Raw genomic sequence first — 24,719 nt, forward strand, 5'->3', positions numbered from 1 at the left:
TCACCCAGCATTTAAAGAAATTGAAACTAAAAAATAAGTAAATAAAAGTGGATGTTCAGTAAAAGTTAAAAAAAATAAATAAAATATTAAATATGTCTGTGTATGTTTTAATAAAGGGATTGTGATGGTAAAAATGTATGTTTGCTACATTCTGTAAAAGTATTGGCAATGTGAAGTTTTAGATCTTTTGTTTATACATTTTCTAATATATTTGATGTTTCTAATGAAATTAAATGTAATGTCATTAAAATCTACTAGAGATTATGTTCTTTATACATCTCTTTATGAGCAATTTTTTGACACACCCTGGAAACCTAGTGGCAAGAAGCTGCACTGCAATCCAAAGGCACGCAGTTCAAGGCCTTCAGCTGCTCCATGGGAGAAGGATGGGCAATCTCCTTCTGTGCGATTAACTGCCTTTGAAAACCAGCCAGAGCATAAACTATGAGTTGGTTCCAGCTCGACAGTTAACAACAAGAACAACAACATACTGTTTTAGAAAAAAATACTTTAGTGGTGTTGTCGTCTGTCATTGAGTCAGAACAAACTCATCAGTGATCGATCCTCAAGAAGGTTTTCAGAGGCTGTAAATTATAAGAGAGGAGATTGCTCATCTTCCTCCCTGGGAATGCCTGGAGAATTTAAGTGCCTTTGGGTTGCCAGTGCAGTTCCATACCACCAAAAATTCACAAAGTTCCACCCTCCCCACTACCCCTTTAAATCCTCATACTCACGGGCAAGGGGGATGGGGTGGGGGAGGGAATCATAGGGTTGCACAATTCAATGGGGGGGATAACGGAACTGGGATGGAACTTTTGTGAAAAACAATGCATTCAAACTTTGTAAATAAAGCAGTATAATTTAAAAAAATTATTAAAAAAACAATACAAACAAAAATTCACAAAGAACCTTAAACTTTGGATCAAATGAGTTAGCTCATTCTTCATAGTTTCTAAACCGAGGAATTTTGACTCAAAACTCTTGATTCCTAAGCTTGTTTCATATCTGTGGGAAAAGTGAATTTAAGAAGGCCAAGCTCTTGATTCATATTCATTTTTTAGCTTTTAGCAAGGAGTATTGAACCTTATGAAAAACAGAGTAAAGTGAGACTATCTTGTTTTCCTAGGTAAGGTGTATTTTGACCACTGTTGCATCACTGATTGAAGTGGAAAAGATTTGAATTTTTCTTCTGTGACAGGTTTCCGAATTATAAATGTTCTATCTTTCACAGGTTTTACTGTAAACGTTTTTTTTTTACCTCAGACTCATAGAGGACTCTAGAAGAGTTTTCATACTCTGTGATGATTCCAGGCAGCCCAATATGACTGTTCAAATACATTTTCAAATGTCCCCTAATTTAGGAGGCTTTGGGGTGTGTCACCTACAAAAATCTCTTTTCTTTGTAGTGGGTTAGCATTCTACAATTTCACTCCTTAAGAAATGCTGCAAGCTTTTTGATGGGTTTCTCTCCAGTTTACATGGCAACAGGAACCTCTTCTTGTTTATTTGCTTTTCTTGTGTTTTTATTTTGTTCTGTTTTTGTTCTTTTCTTTTATTCTCTAAGTAATGTGATCTAGGTACAAGGATCTGGCTCTCCAGCTGCCCAAATCTAGTTTTAGAGTCCTTCGTATTTACAGTGGAGGTGTTTCATTTTGATCCTTCTCATAAAATGGATAACGTTAACAAGATATGCCTGAGATAAACAACCTACCAGAGTTTATATTTCTAGACCTAAAACAGCATTCCCTGTTCAGTTCCTACTGATATGTAAGAATAGTGGGAAAAAAGCATATTATGGATATGCTGAGAGAAGTAGGAAAAGGTAAGCATAAAGGGTGGGGGGAGAGCTAGGCAGAATAATAGCTTTTATTACTATTATTCTAGAAAGCTATTATTGCTTCATTTTCTTTGTCATGACTATATGCAGACAGCACTGATATTTGAAGTAATAAAGACAACATTGGGCCTTTTAGATAGAAAAAGGCAACTGAAGTGCTTCAGAACTTGTTGATAATAAAGGCCATGAATTTTTAAGAATCATGATATACACAGCAATCATGAACCAATGTACGAAAGCCTGTCCTTATTTGGAATGAGGTTTATGTTAAAAAACATGGAATGCATTATTTATTTATGTATTTATTTATTCTTATTAAAAGACCATATTGACAGAAAAGTCAATGTTAGAAGGATAAAAGGGGAAATTTTATGGGGATGTTTTGTATGAAACTTCCCCCTCCCCTCTTTACACTCAATTGCATTCAAGATATGGCTACCAATTGGTGTTGTGTGGGTTAATTATTATTATTACAATCATTATTATTATTATTAATGAAAATTTACAGAGATTTTGGATGTCCATTCATTCATTGTTGCACTTTTTCTCTCTGCCCATCCCTTCTCTCCCAGTTCGTTCTTCTGAAAAGTAAAAGAAAAATTCTTTCATTGTTATACAATCCCTTCCACACCACTATGCAACCTTCGTTCTCGACTCCTGTCATGACAATAATTCCAAATCATATATACCTTTTAAACAGTTCTTTCTTTCATCTGCTCCAATGCGGTATACATAATTTATCCCATCTTTCTCAGTCTCCCCTCCAACCCTGATGTCAGTCCCGTATTACAACAATGGCTCTATGCAGTATTTGTCCTTTAGTGACTGAGATATTTCACTCAACATAATGTCCTCCAGGGTGTTAATCAAAGAGTAAAAAAATATCAAAGAGTAGAAAAAGGATAGTTTTTACTTTGGGGATTTTTTGTTTATTTAAAAAAAAAAAGCCTTTACTGACATGTAAAGTTATTGAACTCTATTTTCTTTTTTTAATGAAACACAATGGACATTTCATTCTAGAGCCACTTCACTCTGTCTCATTAAAGTTTCTGTGCACTTTTGGGTTCCATAATGGGAGAATGTTTACTGGGACATGGAGAAAGTTGTTTGAAAGTATCTAATAACACCATATGTGTTCAAATCTACATCCTCGTTACACCTATGAGTCTACAATATTTCATTAACATTGCTATGTAATCTATAAGAAAGTGACTCCTAAATTAAACAATTGTTTATTACACAGAAAAGCAGCTACTGGATAATTCTAAAAATATTTATATAAAAAGAAATACCTGCTATGAACTATGGAAATCTCTAGGTCATCTAAATAGTTAGCTGTTGCATTACCAATGAAAGGTTAGCAGTTTGAACCCTCCAGAATTACCTCAGTAAAAAAGACCTGGTGATTGGCTTTCAATAGTTCACAGCCATGAGAACCCTATGAAACAGAGTTATACACCACAAAAAATGAGATCATCATGATACGGAGTTGACTGACTCAGCAGTGGTAATTATATACCCTAAGTTGAGCGGAAATAAGCTTTTAAAACCACTTAAGAAGATTACTAGCCAGTACAAAACTTGATAGAGTTCCTGCACAGTGCAATGGACAGTTGGATTGAGTGCTAACCAAAACACTGGTAGTCTGAATCTAACCAGATGTATTTTAAAAGAGAAACCTGGCAATTTGTTTCTGAACAATCACCCACTGAAAAAACAAACAGAAAACAAAACAAAACCAAAATTCTATAGGCCTGCTCTGAGATATAAGATTTCTCTCAAATAACAGCATTTCAAACTTCACCAGTTATTTCACAGGAGAAAGACAGACAATCTCCCCCTCAGTGATTTACTGCCTCTGAAAACCAGCTTGAGGTTCAGCTATGAGTTGGTTCTGACTCAATGGCACATAAAAATAATAGCAATAACTTGTCAAAACTAACTCAATAACAAACAACATCAGTTGGAACCCTCATGATTACATAAGAATGCATCAAGCCAAGTGGCATCCACTTCCTAAACAACTTGCCTCTGGAAACTCTATGAACACTGATAAATGTCAATAGTTGTAGAGAGACTTCAAGCCTTTTATTCATAGGGTCGCTATGAATCATGCTAGACTCGAAGGCAATCAACAATAACATATTGTGTTTAATCATATTATGATTAAGAAATTAATCAATGAAGCTAGTTTTTAAATACGAGCTCACCCTAACACAGAGTTAAAGCTAATATAATTTATATCGCACTTTGTCTGGGAAAGTATCTGATAGTTCTTGTTTTGGTGAAGGAATACTCACCCATTATAGTGTTAGGTATTCAATAAGTATTCTATAAACAACTAGCAAGAAATTTGTTTCACATGCAGTGAACTCTCTAAAGGGTCAAAATTCTCTAAGTCAATGTCATGAGAAATACATAAAAAGAACCCAGGTAATTACTATAACAGATAACAGTGCTGCTTAGGATGATCTAAGAGAATATGCTTAACAAGGTAACTATTTGATGTTCTTACAGACTGTCCTTCTCAGGTGCTTCCTCCAGGTCATTTGAAGTAAATATTCAATGAACAGTGTGGTTAGATCATTAGATGTAGCTTGGGGATGTGCATTTACACCTGCTATTGCAGATATCTTTGTCCTTGATATGCTTTCAAAATTTCAGAACTGTCAATTCCAACTTTTCCTATCAAAGACTCAACAGAAAAAGGGAAACAAACACTCATCTGTTCACTGACATTGTTTTTGAAGTCAATTGTTGAACTGACCTATCTCATATTATGACAAGACATGCAAGTACACTATCAGGTATATTAATCTCTTGTAGGTTTCCTCTCTTAGACCTCACAGGAACTCTAGCTCCATTCTCCTGGCCCATTTAGGTACTATTTCTTTCTAAAGTATTTCAATCTAATCCTCTCAACCCAAAGCTTTAATTGCATAAAACAATGCAGCAAACAAGCAAACAAAAAGAAACCCTACTATCACAAAGTTTATTTCAATTCTGTAATGAATCAATTCTTTCAGGATTTTCCCAAAGCTGATTTCTATGAGGTGGAAGTTAAAGATGTCGCTCACATAGGTCCAGCTTTTCCAAACTGGTGCACTGCTACATAAATTTCTTCCCCTGCCCCTGGCTTTATCCTTGGTTTCCATATTTTATTGGAAACATCACAAATTCACAAATCATTCAGTAAAAGGCTCATAGAGTATGCTAGCTGCTAAACTCTAACTCTGTGAATCAAGTTTTAGTGTGGAGGGTTCTCTCGTTCATTGTAGTTACAGAGAATTATGAATGAGAGGAAGCTGGGCTCAGGAGGTAGAGGATCATGAAGCCGCTGAATTAGGTAAGACAATAGGCCACCAACTCAAGTTGCAGGTATCAAACAAAACTGAGCCTGATTCAGGATCCAGAGCAAAAAGGAAGAATCTTGACAGAATCGCACTACGGTGCCTTTAGACCACACCCCCAAGGAAAACTAAGGATGGCAAGTTGGGTCATGCCCTCTGGCGAGGCTGAGTCTCAAAATAAATTTCATTCTAATCCAACTACATTAACTTTACAGATAACTCACTCTATAAATGAGACCACACCACAGAGGATTTATACACATCACAAAATAGAACACTACAGCTAGAAGCTCTAGCGACATAAGTCTTTAGGAAGTTATGCTACTAACCCAAAACTTCTGCCCTCCAACCCGTTCAAAACCACCTGCGGTTTTGCAAGAGAAAGATGGGCCATCATCTTTCTTGTGATTTACAGCCTTTGAAAATCCTCTGGAGAGTCAGTTATATTAAGTTGGATCCAACTTAATGAGAATGAGCTTTAGATGTGATGGTTAGAAGGGTTCTAGTAAGTAATTGAACTCAATCTCATAGAGACCCTCTTGGACAAAACAGAATTGCTCCATGTTTTGAAAACTGAGGTCATGGTGAAGTATAGTACCGCTACCACTTCCCGAAGAGTGAATTATAGATTCAAACCACCAACCTTTCAGCTAGCAGTTAATCAATATGCCATTAGGAATTCCTCTGAGTTTCAAATCTGCTATAATATAGGAAAACCAGTTGGTTCCTCTAGTTCCTTAAGACCAAACTAAATGCTCTATTATTTTGACAACAACATTCCTGTTATGAGGCAAGTACATGCTACTTATCTGGTTATTATTTTTCCCAGTGACATAATGTTTTCAATGCTGGCCTGCTAACCAAAGGCTGCAAATTAGAATCCACAAGCCTCTCCTTAGGAGAAAATGAAAGTCTCTTCTGTACAGCCTGTAGCCTCAGAAACCCAATGGTGGGTCATAATGAATTGGAGTCAACTGGAGGGCAGTGAATTGGGGGGCGGGGGCGGGTCTGGTGGCTCTCAGGATTGTTGTTGGATGCTGTCTCATAGTTTCTAACTCATAACTACCTCATGTGACAGAGTAAAATTAAAGCAGCTAAATTCAATTGATATAACCAACAACAGTCATTAAACTGTCCGACTCTGGGGTTTAGAGTCAGAAAGTTTGACTTTACAAGTTCTTCTTTCCTGACAAACATATCAAAAAATTCTCTTTCTTGTTGCTGCTGTTGTTGTTGTATAACATTGAGTCAGAAGCGACCCACAGCTGACCCTCCAGAGCATTTTCAGAGGCAGTTAATCACACGAGAAGAGACTGCCCATCTTTAGGGAAAATATTACTCTTGCATAATGCCACTAGTTGTTTATTTTATGTTTCCAGTTTGGATCCTTGAACTAACAACTAATGACAAAAATGTCTTCACATCACTTTCTCCAGCCATGGGCACTCGTTTTCTTGTGGAGAGCATTTCAGTGTGGCCATCTGTGATAGCTTAACACTAATGCTCTTTGCTCTAGTAACAACTGGCAAAGCAACAATCACACCCAAATATTAAAGTGATCATTCAGAGCTGGCAGCTTCACTTCTAGGAGAAATGCAGCCCTTTAAAGACAACACAGGGAATCTAGCTGCCTTGTTGGGATCTAAGTAAACTCAAAGAATTGTAGGTCATCCAGGAGAGAAGCAATGTCATTGTTCACCCTCCAAGAGAAAGTGGGAATTGAGGAATCGCTTGAGGGCCATGTTTGGCATAAAGAAAATAAAAATGGAGGAGGAAAGAAATTCCCAAATTGTAACGTGACCTAGTTCCTTCAACTAAGCTCCTGCTCCATAAGGCTGTTCCAAATGCTATTTTAATCAAACTCAGCCTTTGTTGGAGCTGCACTAGCAGAGCACAGCTACTTTCACCAAGAGCGCTCTGACAGAGCAACAGCCAGAAGCACAGAGTGATATCAGCATCATGACCATTTCAGTGCCATTTAACTAGATTGCTGTTCATTACATCCTGCAGAGAGAGGGAAATGTGATTCCTTTTTGTTAACTTTGGTAGCCACTCGCTGTCTACAAAGACAGAATACCTCCTGGTGTTGGACTCTTACAAACATACCTTTTTCCCACTGATCATGCAAATATACCTCATCCATCATTGTAATTCCATAGGCTTTACACTCTTCCTCTTAAAAAAAAAACCCTAGTCACTATAGGCGCCCAATGACTGTAGTCATATTTAATTGACATGCTATTATACATACTTTGGAAGAAAAAGATACTATAAAAAATTCATAAGCAGAAAGAGTATAGAAAGAATGATTTGATATAGGAGATTTTGGAGAGATCTTCCCTACAAGCCTGAACATTTCAAGCCTCATTGTCTTCCTAGCTATTATATTTTTAGCACAGGAAAATAGAAATAGGGTACTCCTGTAACTTATGCAGTTAGAACCTTTTACCGTCAATGTGCGTGAAAGCGTTAATCTAGTAACTGATGGAACACTTTCAGCTATTGCTTGGATTCTGGCCATGGCTGCCTCTGAAAGAATGAACTGAGCTTTGCATTTCACAAGGGTATGTACAGTTCAGGTACTGAAGTCTAGACCTGCTAGTACTCTCAGTTCTTATAATTCCGTCACCACTCAACAGAACACTTTATTGATAGATGGCTGTACATTACAAAACAAAAACATTCAAATAACCAAAAATAAAACTCCCTGTCCCTGTGCCAGTTATGATGACTGCATGATTGCTGAGTAGCCCCTCTGCACCATAGGGTTATTAATGCTTGTCACAGTTTTCAATGCTTGTGATCTTTGGAAAGCAGATCAGGCCTTTCTTGTTAAACACTTCTGGGTAGATTTGAACAGTCAGACTTTAGTTGCCAAGTGTTTAATGTTTGTGTCACCCCTGGACTCCCTGACATTCACATGTTGGTAATAACTACTTTTTTGAACATTAGGTGCTAGTCATTGTTCCATCTTCAATCAATAACTAACTCAGGAACTAAGTTCTAAGTTTAAAACTTATTCTCAGAGTTGAAGCCTGAATTCTCCAGATGTTATCAAAAGCAATACTGATTGGTAATTGATGGGAAAGAATCTGATCAGGAGGCAAATAGTAATCACCTTATCATTGTTAAGTAGTCATATAAATGCCATGACCTTAATTAAAAGTATGGCTGCATTTATTTTTTTAAATTTTATTTTATTAATTTTAATGAACATTTATAGAGATTTTAGATTTCCATTCATTCATTGTTGCACTACTTTCTCTACTCCCCCCCACGCCCCGAGTTCGTTCCTCTCTTTTTTTTCTTGAAAGTCTGTTTTAATTTTCCCCTTGCCACAGTGCTTGTCAAAAGTTCTGATTAATTTCCTTTTTCAGTGTGCTTTTTGCCATTCCCTATCACTCCTCCCTGAGAGAGATTTCACCCTGATTCATAAACAAATGCATGTTGCAGAAAAAAAAACACCCCTCCCCCCAAACAACCAATTAAAGATGGTTCTTATGCTATTGAGGTCTTTACTCAGTTTCTTTTAAGAACTGGGGAAAGGGCACTTTGGAGGAGCAAATGGTTTAAATGTGTGTATTAAGAGCCTGGTTCTTTTATCACTGAGATGGGTGGTTATCTTTAATCACAGACCTTCACATTACATCTCACACATGCAAGATAATCAATACTTACAACAGTAAATGAAGGGACTACAGTTTGTTTGTATCTGTTTGCTGATGTTGTGTCAGCCTATTCATGATGACTCATTTGCATCTTGCTCCACCCCCATGACTAGGTGCAAATTGGACATTGTGATTCATTACGCTTCCATGGACTATTTTCAGGAAGTAAATATCTAGACCTGTTCCCATTGTTATTGGTAGGAGCCCTTAACTTGACTATGACTCATCATGACCCCAAGAACAACAGATGGAAACTATCCCATCTTGTGTCATCCTAACAAGCTCTACCATGCTCAGATCCAATATTGCAGTAATTTCTTCCTAGTCCACTTTAGTCTTGAAGCTCTGCTGAAATTTATTCAGAAGTATAGAGACATTCAAGCTTTCACTGGTCAAGTGGTGGCTGTGCAAGTGCATTGGCCAGAAATGAAATCTTAGTCTCATTCATGGATGGTTAGAATTTTAGTCCCAATACCCTACCCTATGGACTATAAATAACTATTCTTTAAAAGTGTTAACTATCTTATCTAGAATTGTTTTTAAATACAACAGGGTGAAAACATGAATGTATTTCCTTTAAGCATATCAATGCAGAACAATGAATCCAACTTGGGTATGTCCTAAAGACTGGCATCTTTTCAAAGGAAAAAAATGGATACACATATCTAAGAAGATTGAAAACTAATCAGGTACTTCTTGGGGGGGCATATTTTACAAAGAATTTTGTAAGAAGTTGCCTCAATCTCAGAGTAGTCTTCTAAATTTCTATTTCTTGGTGATCTTGGAAAAATCAGTTCCTTATCAGAGTGGGTGAATGGAGAAAGGAATACATGTTTATTGAGTACATTATGAAATGTTCAAATATATACCTAAACCCAATAACCAAAATGGACTTTTTCTCAGTGAAAGAAGTTAATTAGTCTGGCAGCTTTCCAAGGGGTCAAAAGAACATTTAGGAACAGCACCAATTGAAACTTTATTTCTATTCAACACTCTCATACTTCCTAACCCAGGTAGACAGTTACTTGGACATGACAGTTGTAAAAACTCAGAAATAAAGAAAAGGTGCTTGATTTTTAAAATGAATATTCTAATCCCTATGTTCTACTAGACCAACTTGATATAGACACCCAGCTCCTTAAGAATAATAATATTTTTTCCTATCCATCAGGTAACAGTCTCAACACATGCTCCTCGCCACATAGCAACGATCTTGCTCAAAGTGCTATACAATTCTTAAGAGAAATTGAAACATCCAGTCTTCAGAATAAAAATTTCCTAATTATTACAAATACGGTTCCTAAAATGAACAATAAGAATTGATCGTAGATTATGATGCCTTTAAAAAAATTGTCTAATTGGATTAATGATAATCAAAGAGATTAGCAGTCCTAATGGTGGTAAAACACTTAAAACTACCATATCCACTAAAAAAGGTCTTTATTTTTCTATAGCCTGTTTTCTTTTTGTCACCCCTCCTTTTACTTATTCTTGTTTTGTTTTGCTTTCATCCATTTGACTATATGGTAGCTTATTTGAGCAAATTAATGGTAGTTGGTAGATGGTGACTCTCTTTATATTATGCACAAACATGTAGAAATTAAACAGAAGGTGTTACCTAGAATGCAGAGGCCATCTGTGCAGTTTTCCGATTCCTGGCTTAGACCTTCACAGAATTTGCCCCCATTTCTTGGGGGTGGTGCTGTGCACTCCCGGATCCGCAAATGCTCACACTCTGGGCTGCAGACTGACCATTCACTCCACACTTCCCAGCTCCCATCCACTTCAAAGAGAAACAAAACAAACCCGCTATTAGCATGCACGGGGCAGCTGTCAGGAGATTTCGCCCCAGAACTGCTGTTGTTTTTAGAGCTGGATTTTAAAAAATTAACCACCACGGCAAAACACAATAACATTATCAGTTTCTCTTCTCTCCATAGTTTCTTTCCTCAGGTGATGCTCTAACAAAAGCAGTAGTATAAATCTCTAGCTATTTCAGGATGGAATCAATTACTGAATTGAGGTAAGTATTCAGATTATGAGTGCCGTTGCATCGACTAATAATGCCATTATCCATTCTTCCTCTGGTTTTTTTGCCCAAGTGCATTCTGGATGGACAGATAAACTATGTGCAGCATCCACTGCTAATCAGTCATTTCTTGTGGGCTGACAACTTAGGAAGAAAAGTAGAAGGCACTATCTTTTAAGCCCTACAAACCCCTAAACAATAAAAAGTTAAGCCCATATATTGATAGCATTAAACTAAAACAGGTCAGTCAAGCCCCACGACACCAGGACTTACATAAATAGAATTTCTTGGGTCATAGATTGCTGCTGTATGGAGAAATGAGCAAACTGAATTTAATTCCACTTTAAAAAATCAGCCCTAGAGATTATGGCAGCTGTTTGAAGCAATTGTCCCACTATCTCCTAGGAATAGTTCAACCATGCTTATGTGGGTTATTTAAAATACTGCAATTTCTAATCTAAGGTAATTAGTCCACAGTAGGGTAATGTGAGAAACACTAAAGTTAAAGTTGAATGACTGAGTTGTTGTCCTTATTTAACAAAATTGTTGACCTGACTCAATCACTTAGCTTCCCTCCTGTTACCTTCCTGTTAATGGAGGATAATAAAACTCACAACACAAAGTTAAATGACATTATATGCATAGAAGTACCTTGCACAGTATCTGGCACACAGTAAGCACTCAATAAATGTTTATTGAATATGAATCCAAACTTCAAGAAGATGCTCCTGGTGAGAGTCTCATTGTATCTTTCAGGAAAACGAAATTTAAAACTTTAAGGAAATGAAGCTCTACTCCCATGTCCTTGACATTACTGTCCTGCAGTATGCAGGAGATCCAGGATCAACCTATTTCTTAGTGAGAGGAGATGCTTTCCATAAAGAAAGTCAGTTTCCATCTCATCTGTCTCTCAGTGTTTAAATTGAGTTAGAGACAGTAAGAGATGAATCAAGGAACTCACAAAAGCCCTCTTGGGTAAATGAGTTCTCTCTCTACTCAGAAAGTAAGGCAAGCATGGATCAAATGTAAAATATAGACTGCTGTGATATGTGCATGATTTTTGCCAATTGCAATGTAAATAAATACAAAGCTGAAACCGAAAGGTCTGTCATTTGATTGGCGTCCAATGGTAAAGGGTCAAATTTTCAGCACCTGCTGTTTTTCTGCTTGCAGGGAATTCATCTAATCCCTGCTAGCTATTACACAATGCATGCCATCAAATAAGAGAAGCCAAGGAGAGAAGGCAATGGTAGTCTAATCAAACACTGGCAGATAAAAGTACTTTGCAGCATTTGACTTATTTGGTGAGTGCCCAGTGTCATCCAAGTACTAAAAATAAAAGTCCCAAACCTTGGCTCAGAGTTAACCCATGTTCTTGCCATTACAATGAGCTCCACAGTAGCACCTTGGGCAAAAGCTCCATCCTAAGAACGAATGGAAAGGGGTAACTTTGGAAAGGCTGGATACTAATTCTTTCACACCAGCTTAAAAGTGTTGGTGGATCAGAAGGGAAAAGGGAATCTATGTATATCTCACCAGGACAAAGAGAAGTGCAGGTTATTTTCTGCACTGACATTCCCTCACAAAAGGCTCCACCATTGAGAGGAGCTGGATTGGTGCAGGTCCGGGAACGTTTCTGCCATCCTCTACCACAGCGAACATTGCAGGCTGACCACTCTGTCCAGGAAGACCAGCCTCCATTCACTGAGAGAGAAAAAGTGGGGAGGGGAGAAAAAAGGAGAGAGGTTTTTACTGGTTGCCTACTGTGTGCAAGCCACTGTGCCAGGTGTTGTGAGTCTGGGATCTAGGGAACAAGAGACCGTGCAGACCCCCACTGGCACCTCTTTCAGGGATGCAACAGTGGGGCTTCTCTCATCTCTGCCCCTCAGCCTACTCATAGGTGATAGCAGGGAGGCTCAAAAGATGCTTTTCAAGGAAATTATGAAAAATAGAAAGAACTCATAAAAATATCTCCAAAGTACTTGAAAATACACAGCATAATAAAGGGAAGATCAGCATTTGAAATTCTATTACTTAAAGTGCTTCAAAAGTAAATCCCTGTGCTCCTTCATGGTGGAAGGGAATACCTTTACTTACATAGCTGAGAACATCTTCTATTCAATACCTGTGATAATTCAGCAAATAGTAGTGTTTGTTTTGAGTGAATTTCATTATGCCAGGAGAGGGATTGGCTTACAGCTGGTTTGGGGGGAAATGGTAGTGGGTGTTTTGTTGGGGAGGGGTTGGAAAACAGAAGCTGCCCGCTTCAACTCTTTTTCAATACATACCCAATGGAAGAAGGTAGACAATGTTTTGTTATCTTAAGGAGAGAGATTGGAAACGTCACTGACTATCTTCAAGAAGTCCGATATTAGATGGAACAACAAATACGTTCATAACAATAAATTGGAGAAATGCTTTTTTCACCTGCATATAGGGAGGAAGGACCAGGGCTTCTGTGGAGGAGCCCAGGGTCCTTTCAGCTCTGAACACTGGAGCCTTTAATAAAATGCACATTCCCTCTATTCTCTGCTTCCCACCCTCCCAATCTTTTCCTGGCCTTTGGGCTGGTCTTACCATAAACCACCACAGTGGCTGACAGGCTCCTTCGCTTGGCCACGATGTTGGCTGCCATGCAGGTATAATTCCCAGAGTCTGAGAGCCTCGCCTGTCTTATGATCAGGTTGTGGTCAGCCCGGGTGTCAATGTTCTCATCTTGCTCAGAATCAATGGGCTCCTCATTTTTCAGCCATTCCACCTGAAAGAAGACATGAACACAAATTTAACAACTCGAAAAATAAGGATGTTTTTCTGGAAGTTGAAAGCGGGGAGTGCTGGTAAGGGGAAAGTGAGCGAGCTCTAAATTATAGAGCAAAATAAATGATTTGTTCCCCTTGCTTTCATCTCTCACCCTTTTTCAGCAGTAAATTTAGTATAGTCAGGAAATGAATACTCAAGTTGGTAAACTGGAAGCTGGAAAAGAACACAAATATTCTATTGACTTTGACCTATTTTCTAAAAATGCATTGGGAGAAAGAAAAGAGATGACTGTAATTAGGTCATTTCATTACATTTCATTTTATTACAATGCTGTTGATGGTATTCCAATAATTGGTCCAAAATGTTGCTCAGAGAATCAATACATATATGCAGAGGCTGTCTTCTGTGCTGAGAGGATATGATGTTGTAGACAAGTCAATATGTAACAAATAAAATTGCTTTAATAAAGGCAGGAAAGCAAACCAAAGTAAAAGTAATACAGACTCAAATAGTCAGACACATAGATTGAATCCAAAGTTTAGGGGTCTTTGGGGTTGGGTTGACCCAGTAACTGCAACAGTGAGCTTGAGTATATATGTGACCATGGAACAGGTTATAGCAAGATTCCATCTGTTGTTCATAGGATTACTGTGAGTAATAATGAGTGTGATGGCACCTGCCAACAACAACAGGTTTGGAGATGTTTCTTTGGTGACCATCATGTAGGATGATCTTTGTATCTGTGTGAGGCATCATGACACATTTAAAGTTCAACCACTGTTCTGGAGGAGTTTGTGTCTTTTACCTGTGAACACAGGCGTGCGTGTGTGTGTGTGTATGCACAAGCCAGGTGTTTATTTATAGTTTAGAGCAAATAATAAATATATTGGCATTGGGGGCGGGTTTATACCAACTCAACTTAATCCACAAGAAAGTCTTTTCTGTATAAGACCTTTATTTGAGTTGCTTCCAGCATTAGATTTTATTTTTAAAAACTACCTCTTTTCAAGAGATAGTTTCAAAAGTTTCTGCCCCGAACATAACCCTCCAATTTCTTTCTTTCTTCTTGACTGAATAGAACTGGAAACTTACTTTACTTTCATAGCAGACACCTCCTATCCTATTGTACAGGGTCCCTAGTCCCTAGGTGATGCAAGCCGTTAACACAGTCATTTGCTGACTGAAAGGTTGGAGAATCAGAAAATCCTTTGTCCTCTTCTTAACTCATAATTGATTGCCATCCAGTTGTATCGGACTCAGAGGTGACCCACCAGAGGGTTTTCAGAGGCTATAAATGGCACAAGAAGACAGTGTGTGTCTTTCTCCCATAGAGTAGCTTGTAGATTCAGACTGCCTGCCTTTGGCTTGGCGGTGTAACTCCTTTCCCAATATGACACTAGAGCTGCTCTTCCTAGTACCACTTTCATTTTATTCTTGTGCCAAACTTCTCTCTGAATACCAGAGGAAGATACAAGAGGCACACTGTCACTCCCTGGTTCCTCACCTTCCCTTCACTGAAGTGGACTTCCCTCAGCCCTCTATTCCAGTGAGGACGGTGATTTTCCCCAGGATCAGTTACCTTCTTTGTCTAGTTGTCCTCCACTTTCACTTCTGAACATCTCTCTTCTCCAGTGCCTTGTTGGTAGCACTAGATCCATCCCTTGTTTGACAATAACCATTTAGTCACAGCCATTAGCATATGGAAAGCACAGTAATTTACCAGACACATAAAGACTATAATTTAACACAGAATCAACAGTGGTGACTGCACCAAAGAGACCTCACACAGCAACATGTGCCTCAGGGGGCATTTCTGCACACTCTACCCACCATTAGCATAGATAATTGAAAGTTGGGCTTTTTTTTTAAATAAACTGCCTCATTTCATTTCTGTGTTTAAATGTAAAAAAAAAAATCTAATTTATCACCAATAAACAGGTGGCATCTGCTTCAAAACAATTTGCTTTGATAATGATGTACTGGTTTCTGTAAGAGGAATTTATTTAGAAGAAAACCTAAAATGATGCTGAAATATTTGTCCCAATCACTACCCTGCTAATGAGAGTTCAGAGTACCAAAGGTCACCATCTCCCAAAGTTCAATCTAGCACAGATCAGTCTGAGAAAAGTTGATGATGCCAAATGACTAAACAAAAAGATGGGAGGGCTGCCTTAAAACAGGGAATACTTACAAAGACAGAATAGCACAGAGTCATTAAGAAAAACAAGTTTTGCAATCAAGCCCAGGAGTTCCTCAGGGCAGCACCATATTTCCACCTAGAAGAGTAGCTACCCGTAAGGACGCAGAGTCAAAAATAGTCAAGAGAGTGGAGGCAATTTTAAAGCATATCAGATAGCCTGTCTGTGGCACAATGTCCTCTTTATCCCCCCCTAGAATTGCATATTTCACAGTCATTCATTTGTCAACTTGACAAATATGCAATAATTTCTTGAATATCGGAGGTTGCATTACGAGTTGAGTAAAGCAAGCTGGTAAAAAAGCTGGTAGCACAGTGCTTAAAATACTCAGCTGCTAACCCAGCTGTTCCAGTGCACCAGCCACTCTGCAAGAGCAAGATGAGACAGTGTGGTTCTGTCAAAACAGATAGGCTTAGAAACCCTCTGGGGCCATTCTTCATTGTCCTTGAGGGTCTCTTTAAGTAGGAAGTGTCTGAATGTCAAAGGGTTTATACTGTTGTTGAATACTAGGTGAACAAAACTTCTTTGGTCTCTTTGATCACATTTCTTACATTTGATGGGTAAAATGAAACTAAATAAGTAAATCCACATTTTTATTTTTTAAAAACAATAGTGACATTGTTGCAAATATCTGGGATGAAATAATTATTGTTACACTGGATTTGGTATTAAGTTTAAAAATCATCTTCCATGCTTCATCAACAACATTCAGCAAGAGAGACATAGCTTTTGTTTGCTTGTTTGCCATTTTTCCCCTCTAAGACTGAGAGAGATGGGATGACATGCACATATTTCTGCTGGACCACCACAGTTAAACTATTCTGTCTAGAGCTTCCATTCCTGCATCTGCAGCTAATTCTCCACAAAGGAATTAGATTACATTACTTTTACACTGAAACCTTTCAACGGCTTCAAAATCTCATTCTGAACAAAACCTAAAATCCTTGCCAAGACTAACAAAGTTTTGGGAGCCAATCCATTCTCTACCCTTCAGATCCTCCAAGTACCCTCTCACTCTCCCTGCTGAGGCCTTGCTGGACCTCTTACTGTTCCCAGAAGGCTCCAGTCAACCAAACTCAGTGACTTTGAAGTTGCCATTCTCTGTCCCTGGAAGTCCATTCTCTCTGGTGTATACAAGGCTGAGTTTCATCTTTTCATCAAGTGTCAGCTCCTATGTCACCGTCTCAGAGAAGCCCTTTCTAACAAAACTTTCTAAAATAGCTAATGCCTTATTCTTTCCATTGTGCTTTAAGTTTCTTCTAATACCTGTCTCCATCTGAGAGTCTGAAAGATTACAGTGTATTTTGTTCTTTTAATTATTGTCCTAGGAATTTTCAAGAGAAAAAATAGCAAAGGCATGAACAATGATTTACAATAAATTATTTCTGAAAGAAGGACTAGGAGATAGATGCCAAGTTACTTGTCAAATTGATAGACTTTTTTTAAAATGGACTTTTTTTTTTCAGATTGTAATTTAAAACATGACTTAATATCATATAGTCATTAAAAATCATAATATTCATATAGGGGAAAGGCCTAAGTGTCTCATCATATGTGAAAAAGGCAAAATACAAAACAAACAAAAATGTTAGCAAAAATTTGTAAAAAAAAAATCATCAATGCAATTACACTTAAAATCTGGAAAAGAGAAAAATTTTTATAGAGATTTTAACAGAAGTCTAGTGCAGATTGGTTTGGGTTTCTGTTTTGTTTTTCCCCCCGTCCCTGAGGGCTAATTGTAGCACATCTAAGTAAAAACTCTACTCACTTTCCTCTCAAAATTTCTCTTATAAAAAACAGAATAGTTTCTAAATTTATATTTAGACATAGAATATTCAATTCCAAGCTTATCTGAAAAACCCAGGTGAAAAACAGATAAAAAGAGGTTGTATGATGGATGCATAAGATAGGACATCTGAATCCCAAAAATTGCAGACCCAGAACAACACCAGTTAAGCCCCAGGCAGGACCTCTTCTATTTGCCAACTCCAAAGTGAATCCCTCAGTCTTGAATGAAAATGTGAATGGAGTTCCTAGGTATGTCTTCACCACCCACTTGTTTGTTACACAGTGATGATTTGAATGTTGCTGCTCTAATACAGAACAAGTTTCAGCAGACCTTCCCGGCTCAGATAGAGTAGGATGAAAGGGCTGTCGCTACCCTTCTGAAAATCAGTCATTAAAAGTTCTATGGGTAGAAATAGTCCAATTTACAATCTATCATGCCAACAAGACAGACAGGCAGGGCTTGTTTCTTTATGTATAGAGTTGTCCACTATATAGAACATAATAACAGTTGGGAGGTTTGTTGCACAACCACTTAGATCATATGAAGCCATTTTGCTCTACATACAACCTGCCTTTGCCCCACAGAAAAGTACTGTGGATATATGCTTAGATAGTTACTGTGAGATCTCCTCAGATCACAATTTGAAAGTGATATGGAATGAATGAGGTGGCATTGTGGTTTCCTTGGTGTTGTTTATGGTGTCATGACTGAGACCCATCAATCCAATTATGTCTATAAACAATCAGAACATTAGCAGACTCGATTATCCATGGGGTGATTTTTCATTTGTAGTCTAATAGTTTATCCATTTAACTGATGGCAGGATCTTTATGAGCAAATCAGTTTGGTATTTTCTGGGCTTATAAAAGTGACAAATTGCACTTGGATTTATGTATTTGTCACTTAGAGAAATTTTAAAACATTTTTGATGAGCTAAGTGCTCCTGCTGTAGAAGAGTTTAATAAATAAGATAGAGGCAAATACATTCCCTACACCAGCAGTTGCAGTCTCAAATGATGCTGGGGCCTAGGAGGTGATATAAATTAGTGAGGTGGCACTGAGTGCAAGACATCCAGGGTCCTGCTTGCATATTAAGTACAATGGGCTACTCATTGCCTCCCTGATGGAATGAAGTAATTTGTGTTTTCTTCAATAACACTGCATTTTTTTTTGTCTTTGTTTATCTCCTGTCATAGAGAAACAAATGGAGAAATAATTTGCTATCAAGGAAAAACGGCAATGAAACTATAACAAAAAATGACAACAAAGCCGCTTTTGAGCTTTCCTTTTTTTATCCCTTCTGATTTACTGTAATATTAAAACAGTAATGGTCAAAACCCCTTTTACTATAAAGTCAATTCTGATACATAGTGACCCGTGTGTTACAGAGTAGAAGTGGATTCTATGGGTTCTCAAGGTTATAATCTTTACAGAAATGGATTGTCAGGCCTTTTTCTCATGGTCTGATGATGGATAACCTTTAGGTTAACATGTTTGCATAACCCAGGGGTGTTACCTTGAGCTTATCCTGGGCATCAGAAAGTATGACATTGGTAGGAATTGTGGCAAAATATACAGCACACGTCTAAGAAAGTGGACAGCCACTGCTGCTTCAGAGCATAGTTCAAAAGAGATAATGCAGGCGTAGGGTGGCTGTGGTTGTTGTTAGATGCAAGAGTTGACTATGATCCATGATGATCCTATGGATAACAGATCTGAACCTTGCCATATCAGGCATCATCCTCAGAATCTCTGCTATGCTCAAGCCAATTGTGGTGAAAACCTCTATTTTTTTAAAAAAAAATTCTAGAGATAAAAATCTATTGATTTATCTTGATTTTTTACATGAAGGCTCATATATAATAAAATATATTATGAGCGCCAAACAAACACATTGAAGGGCTAGATGTGGATTTATCCCTTCTTCTCCACAGGAAGTACAATAAAGCTGCTTCATAATTCCTCATGCATGCCATTAATAGAATAATTTAATGTATATCACTAAGGTTTTGGGTTTCCCACTCTAAAATTTTGCATCACTCTAGGCTTCCCTGATTCATAAGTGTTATTGACTGCTATTGAGTCTTTGGTGCAGAATGACTGGCAAGTATCAAAGAACTTTTGAACCTAACTGCACTTTTTTGCAAATGTTCGAAGGTCATTGCAAGCATGTTAAATTGGGAAACGACTTCACATTAACTTGTCAGGGCAGAAAAGCCCTCACTATGCTTTCAAAAAAAGCAATTAGAATGTTTAAGTTAGCACTATGTGCTCAATACGTCGAGTACGCAGAGGCTGATGGACATTTGTATCCTGGATACAAATGACCTTACCACACACTAACAGATCATCTCTTCTACGAGGTAGATGAAGGCATTTACCTCACACAGAAATAAATCTTCATACTGTTTAGACTTATCAGTTCATATGGATAATCCCAGTTAGAAGTTTGTGAAGAGACTAGTTACTTAGAGGTAATGAGCTTATGGAGTTGCAGGATGCTGGCAACTCATTAGCATAGCGTTATGTACAGATGGTCTGCAATTTGTAGATTTTCCAGTTTATAAACAAATCTGGAAAAGCAGACCATCAAAGACAATTACATTTCATGCCAGACAGCAGGTTCCTGATCAGTCACTCTGGTTAACGGGGAACAGAAGGTATGCAATTGACAAGCCCAAGGAGTTTCTCAGTCTGCAACATGGTGTAATAGGATGGGGAGCCTGCTTTAGAATAGTAATGGATAGGCGCTATGTGGAGAGTACCTGATGCATCTCAGTGTATCTGCATGAGTCCTAACAATTCACTTATACAGATACAACATCTATGTATGTGTGTGTCATATGTATATATAAACCTTACATTTCAATGCTCATTTTCATCATTATATTCCAAAATGATCACATTCCTATTTCTTATTCTTAATACTGAAAAGGAGACTGAGCAGTTGTTTTTACCAATCTTTTAGAAAGTAGCAAGTTGGACTAAGAAGATGATAAATCAGTTTTAATAGGTCAGTTCTCCATCCATGAAGGATGCCAAGTCTTAGTCCTTTGAATTATAGGGAGTATCAACTCAGTACACTTCCTTCATTGTTGTTTTATACTGTTAAGTCATAATCAGCTCATAGCTGACCCTCCATTGGGTTTTCAGAGGCTATAAATCACATGGGAGTTGAGGTTCAACTTTTTCCTGCAGAGCAGCAGGTGGATTCAAGCTACCTGCCTTTAAGTAGGCAACACAACTCCTTACCACTAGGTTGTCATGTCACACAGAAAATACAAATGAGAGACCTTCATTGATACTATCTACCTACTATTGCTATTTCCTATTCCTAATTCACTTTCTCTAACATTATATAAAACGGAATTGCTCAAATGTGTTAGAGATGAAACCTAATCACTAAAACTTTCAAAGCTTTCATTCCATCTTCTCACTACCTGTAAGAATTTTCTTTACACTTTGCTAGTTTGCAATCTCCTAAGATCATAAATATTCTTTTGACGATTCTTGTATCATGCATACATATAACCTTCAAAAAAATCAGTAGCATCTAATGAATAAATTTCCTAGCTAAAATTAGTGTTCATATAAATCTGGGGTCATTTTATTGTATCTATTGGAGACAAAGATTCTGAGGCTCTGTCTAACATACTTTGGACATGTCGTAAGGAGAGACCCTTCCTTGGAGAAGGACATCATGCTTGGGAGGGTGGAGGGACAGCGCAGGGGTGGAAGGCCCTCCATGAGGTGGATTGATTCAGTGACTGGGATAATCGGCATGAGAGACAGTGCAATTGGCACAGGATAGAGTAAAGTTCAGGGCTGTTGTACATAGGGTCGCTATAAGTTGCTTGAAGCAACTTGATGGCACATAACAACAACATAACAACATGTATGATACACATCCTATGTACACATACAATCAATATTCAAACTATAATTTAGGAGTAGGGTCAAGAGAGTAGGTTGTATCTTAATTTTCATTTTAGAACCAGGGCTGAGCATAGATCATGATCTTAAGAAAGCGATTTCTAGCGTAATTGCTCTTAAATATATACTGGGAGCCACTAGTGGTTCACAATGGTTCCATGAAGTCTCACATTGAATTCCAGGTACCAACATAAGAGATGAACTACGTACAAAAGAGAAATGCCACCACTTACCCCTGACTGCATAACTAAGGGTGGCTTGAGAATGCAGCCTTGTCAATGGAGCAGGTCCATTCAAGAGGAGCTTTAGGATGAGACATAGAATCACAGGATAGAATATAAGGTGGAAAAATGCAAGACAAGGCAATTCACAATGTGGTCACTGCTTCCATTACCATCTTACAAAGCAGCAAGTGTGATGAAATTTCTAAGAAAACAGAGAAGGCCAAGATCTACCTTCTAATTAGTGAAGAGCTGAGCATAGATAAACATAGGGGTAGGGAAACAGTGGAACAAGGAAAAGCTCACTTCTAGTAGTAAGTGAGCTCAAATAATACTACTTCTTCTTCTTCTCCTTCTTCTTCTTCTTCTACTGCTACTACTTCCTCTGCTACTACTACTATTATGACTTCTGCTACGACTACCACTACTAATCTACTATTATTAAATCACTACTGCTACTACTACTACCACTACTTCTACTACTACTAGCACTACTTCTACTACTACTACTACCACCACCACTACTGCTTCCATTACTACTTCTGTTACTGCCACAACTACTAATAACTAATAAGCTCTTCTACTACTACTACTACTACTACTACTACTACTACTTCAGAGATTAGTATAACTAGTACTGTGTTAATCAATTTAAGCCACATCCAAAGCTTATGGCAAACAGATATTTTCTAATCTCTGTACAATAATATAAAACATCCCTTGTTCCTCAACCATGTGATAGGTAGTATTTAAAGTACTATATACATGTTACCTAATATAATCTTCAAAAAGCAAAGAAAGAGAAGTTAAGTGACTTGCCCACAGATATATGTTTTGTAAAAGGTAGAGTCAAGTAGAATCTAAGCTTTGCTCTAAACCACTCGGTTCAGTCACCCGAATCATATATACCAGATTTGGCAAGAATGACCATAAGCCATTGGCAAAAATCACATAAAAATGCAAGGATGTCAATCTTACTGGGGATCATCTGTAAATATCTGAATCTTATCATTCTTTAGGAAGAGTTTCAAAGTAATGTCTTGACTTTGGGAATTGGGAGGGTTGTTGTAGTAAATATATATATATAGTCCCTTAGAGGCAATGAGGGGTGATTTAAAGGACAACTCACATATGAATGTGTACATTCCAGTTATAGTAACATGTTAGATATTCAGAATGTGACCTGAATCATTTGTGACATAAAAAAAAATCATTCTACCTTTTTCCATGTATACTTCATAAAAAGTTATACTAGCCCTTTCAAAGGTACTTGATGTTTTATTTTGCCTTTTGGCAAATAAATAGAAATAAATTGAGCAAGGGGCCCATAATATCTTGCTTTGATAATCAAGGTATTTTAATTAGTTTTCAAATATTTAATAAAACCCATTATTTCTGGGTAATAAGTCTGTTGAATGAGTTATGATAATGTTTTGCTTTATTTTCTGAGAAAAGGAGTATTGGTTTCTGTCCCTTCACCTGTCTTGGATATACATGTGTTTCTAAATAGATGGTGAATAGGTTGAGATTGTTCACAGCTTAGTTTACCAGCTTAGTTTACCTGGCTCCATAATCAACACTCTTGGCACCAGCAGCCACGAAATCAAAAGATGTATTGCACTGGGAAAGTCTGCTGCTAGAGACCTTTCCAAAGTACTGAAGAGCAACGATGTCAGTCTGGAGACTAAGGTGTGCCTGATGCAGGCCATCGTCTTTGCAATCACTTGCTATGTGTCAGAGAGCTGGGCAATGACTAGGGAGGATAGAAGGAGAATTGATGCCTTTGAGCAGCGGTGTTGAAGAAGATTATTGACTATACTATAGACTGCTAAGAGAACAAAAAGGTTCACCCTGGAGAGGGTTAAACCAGGCTGCTCCTTGGAGGCAAGGATTCTGAAGCTTTTCCTGACATACTTTGGACATGTTGCAAGGCAGGATCCGTCCTTGGAGAGGGATGTCATGCTTGGAGAGTGGACAGACAGTATAGAAGAGGAAGAGCCTCAGTAAGATGAATTGATTTAGTGACTGAGATAATGGGAATAGGTGTATCAGATACAGTAAGATTGGCACAGGACAGAGAAGGGTTTAGGGCTGTTGTACATAGGGACGCTATGAGTCGCAGGCAACTCGATGGCACATAACAACAATAACAACAACATAATAACAACAACAATAATAACAACAACAAAGATATAACAGTCATTTTGTGACCATAGGAGAAAAGAAAATGGGATTATGAAGATACAATATCTTATAAGAGAATATGTTCTTATATAATTTTTTTTTCAATTTGATCCTCATATGACCCCAAGGTAAGCATAGGATATTTTATTCTTGCTATTTTATATACTTTTGGCACATTATTTAGAGAGATTAGTCCTTTGGAGGCAAAAAAAATCATGCTTGGAAAAGTTGGATAGTCAGCAACAGAGAAGACCACCAACTAGAATGATTGATACAGTGACTGCAGCAACGAGTTTAAAGACTGTGAGTATTGTGGAGATGATTTAGGATTTCAATCCATTGTTCTTAGGGTGCCTATGAATTAGAGTCTACTGACAGCATCAAACAATGACCAGAAATGTATGGATTATGTAATCATCGTAAGGGTCACATGCTTGAGAAAAAAATAGGACCAGAAATAGAATCCCTTCAACTAATTTTTCTACCACAATATACTAACATTTTTTAAGTCCCTGGCCCCTAGTATTTCCTACAATTGTAACTTGACATATTCTAATAAGTGCTAACTGGGATTTATCATAGAAGCATGTTCCTCTATTCCTAATAGAGGGCATTTTCTTCTAATGTTAATTCAGGCCATTACTTGCTCTGCCATTTTCAGATTGAATGTCTCCTGTCCTCTCCTCTCTCCTTGATAATATTTTCTTCAAGTTATTTATAACAGTGTTATCATGTTTCTGCTTTTGTCTT

General features: G+C 37.7%; 1 protein-coding gene across 1 annotated transcript in view; it reads right to left on the reverse strand.

Moving 5' to 3' along the window:
* Window positions 1-24,719, reverse strand: part of UNC5D (unc-5 homolog D (C. elegans)) — a gene marked incomplete at its 5' end in the record, with an annotated part of 423,355 nt that overhangs the window by 168,977 nt on the left and 229,659 nt on the right. The window contains 3 exons of the mRNA XM_006896652.1: window positions 10,474-10,638; window positions 12,421-12,588; window positions 13,462-13,642. Of these exons, the coding sequence (XP_006896714.1) occupies window positions 10,474-10,638; window positions 12,421-12,588; window positions 13,462-13,642 (514 nt within the window). The remainder of the gene's footprint in view (window positions 1-10,473; window positions 10,639-12,420; window positions 12,589-13,461; window positions 13,643-24,719) is intronic.

Source organism: Elephantulus edwardii, unplaced genomic scaffold (genome assembly GCF_000299155.1).
Source record: "Elephantulus edwardii isolate Elephantulus edwardi_28Jun2011 unplaced genomic scaffold, EleEdw1.0 scaffold00187, whole genome shotgun sequence".
Taxonomy (NCBI): domain Eukaryota; kingdom Metazoa; phylum Chordata; class Mammalia; order Macroscelidea; family Macroscelididae; genus Elephantulus; species Elephantulus edwardii.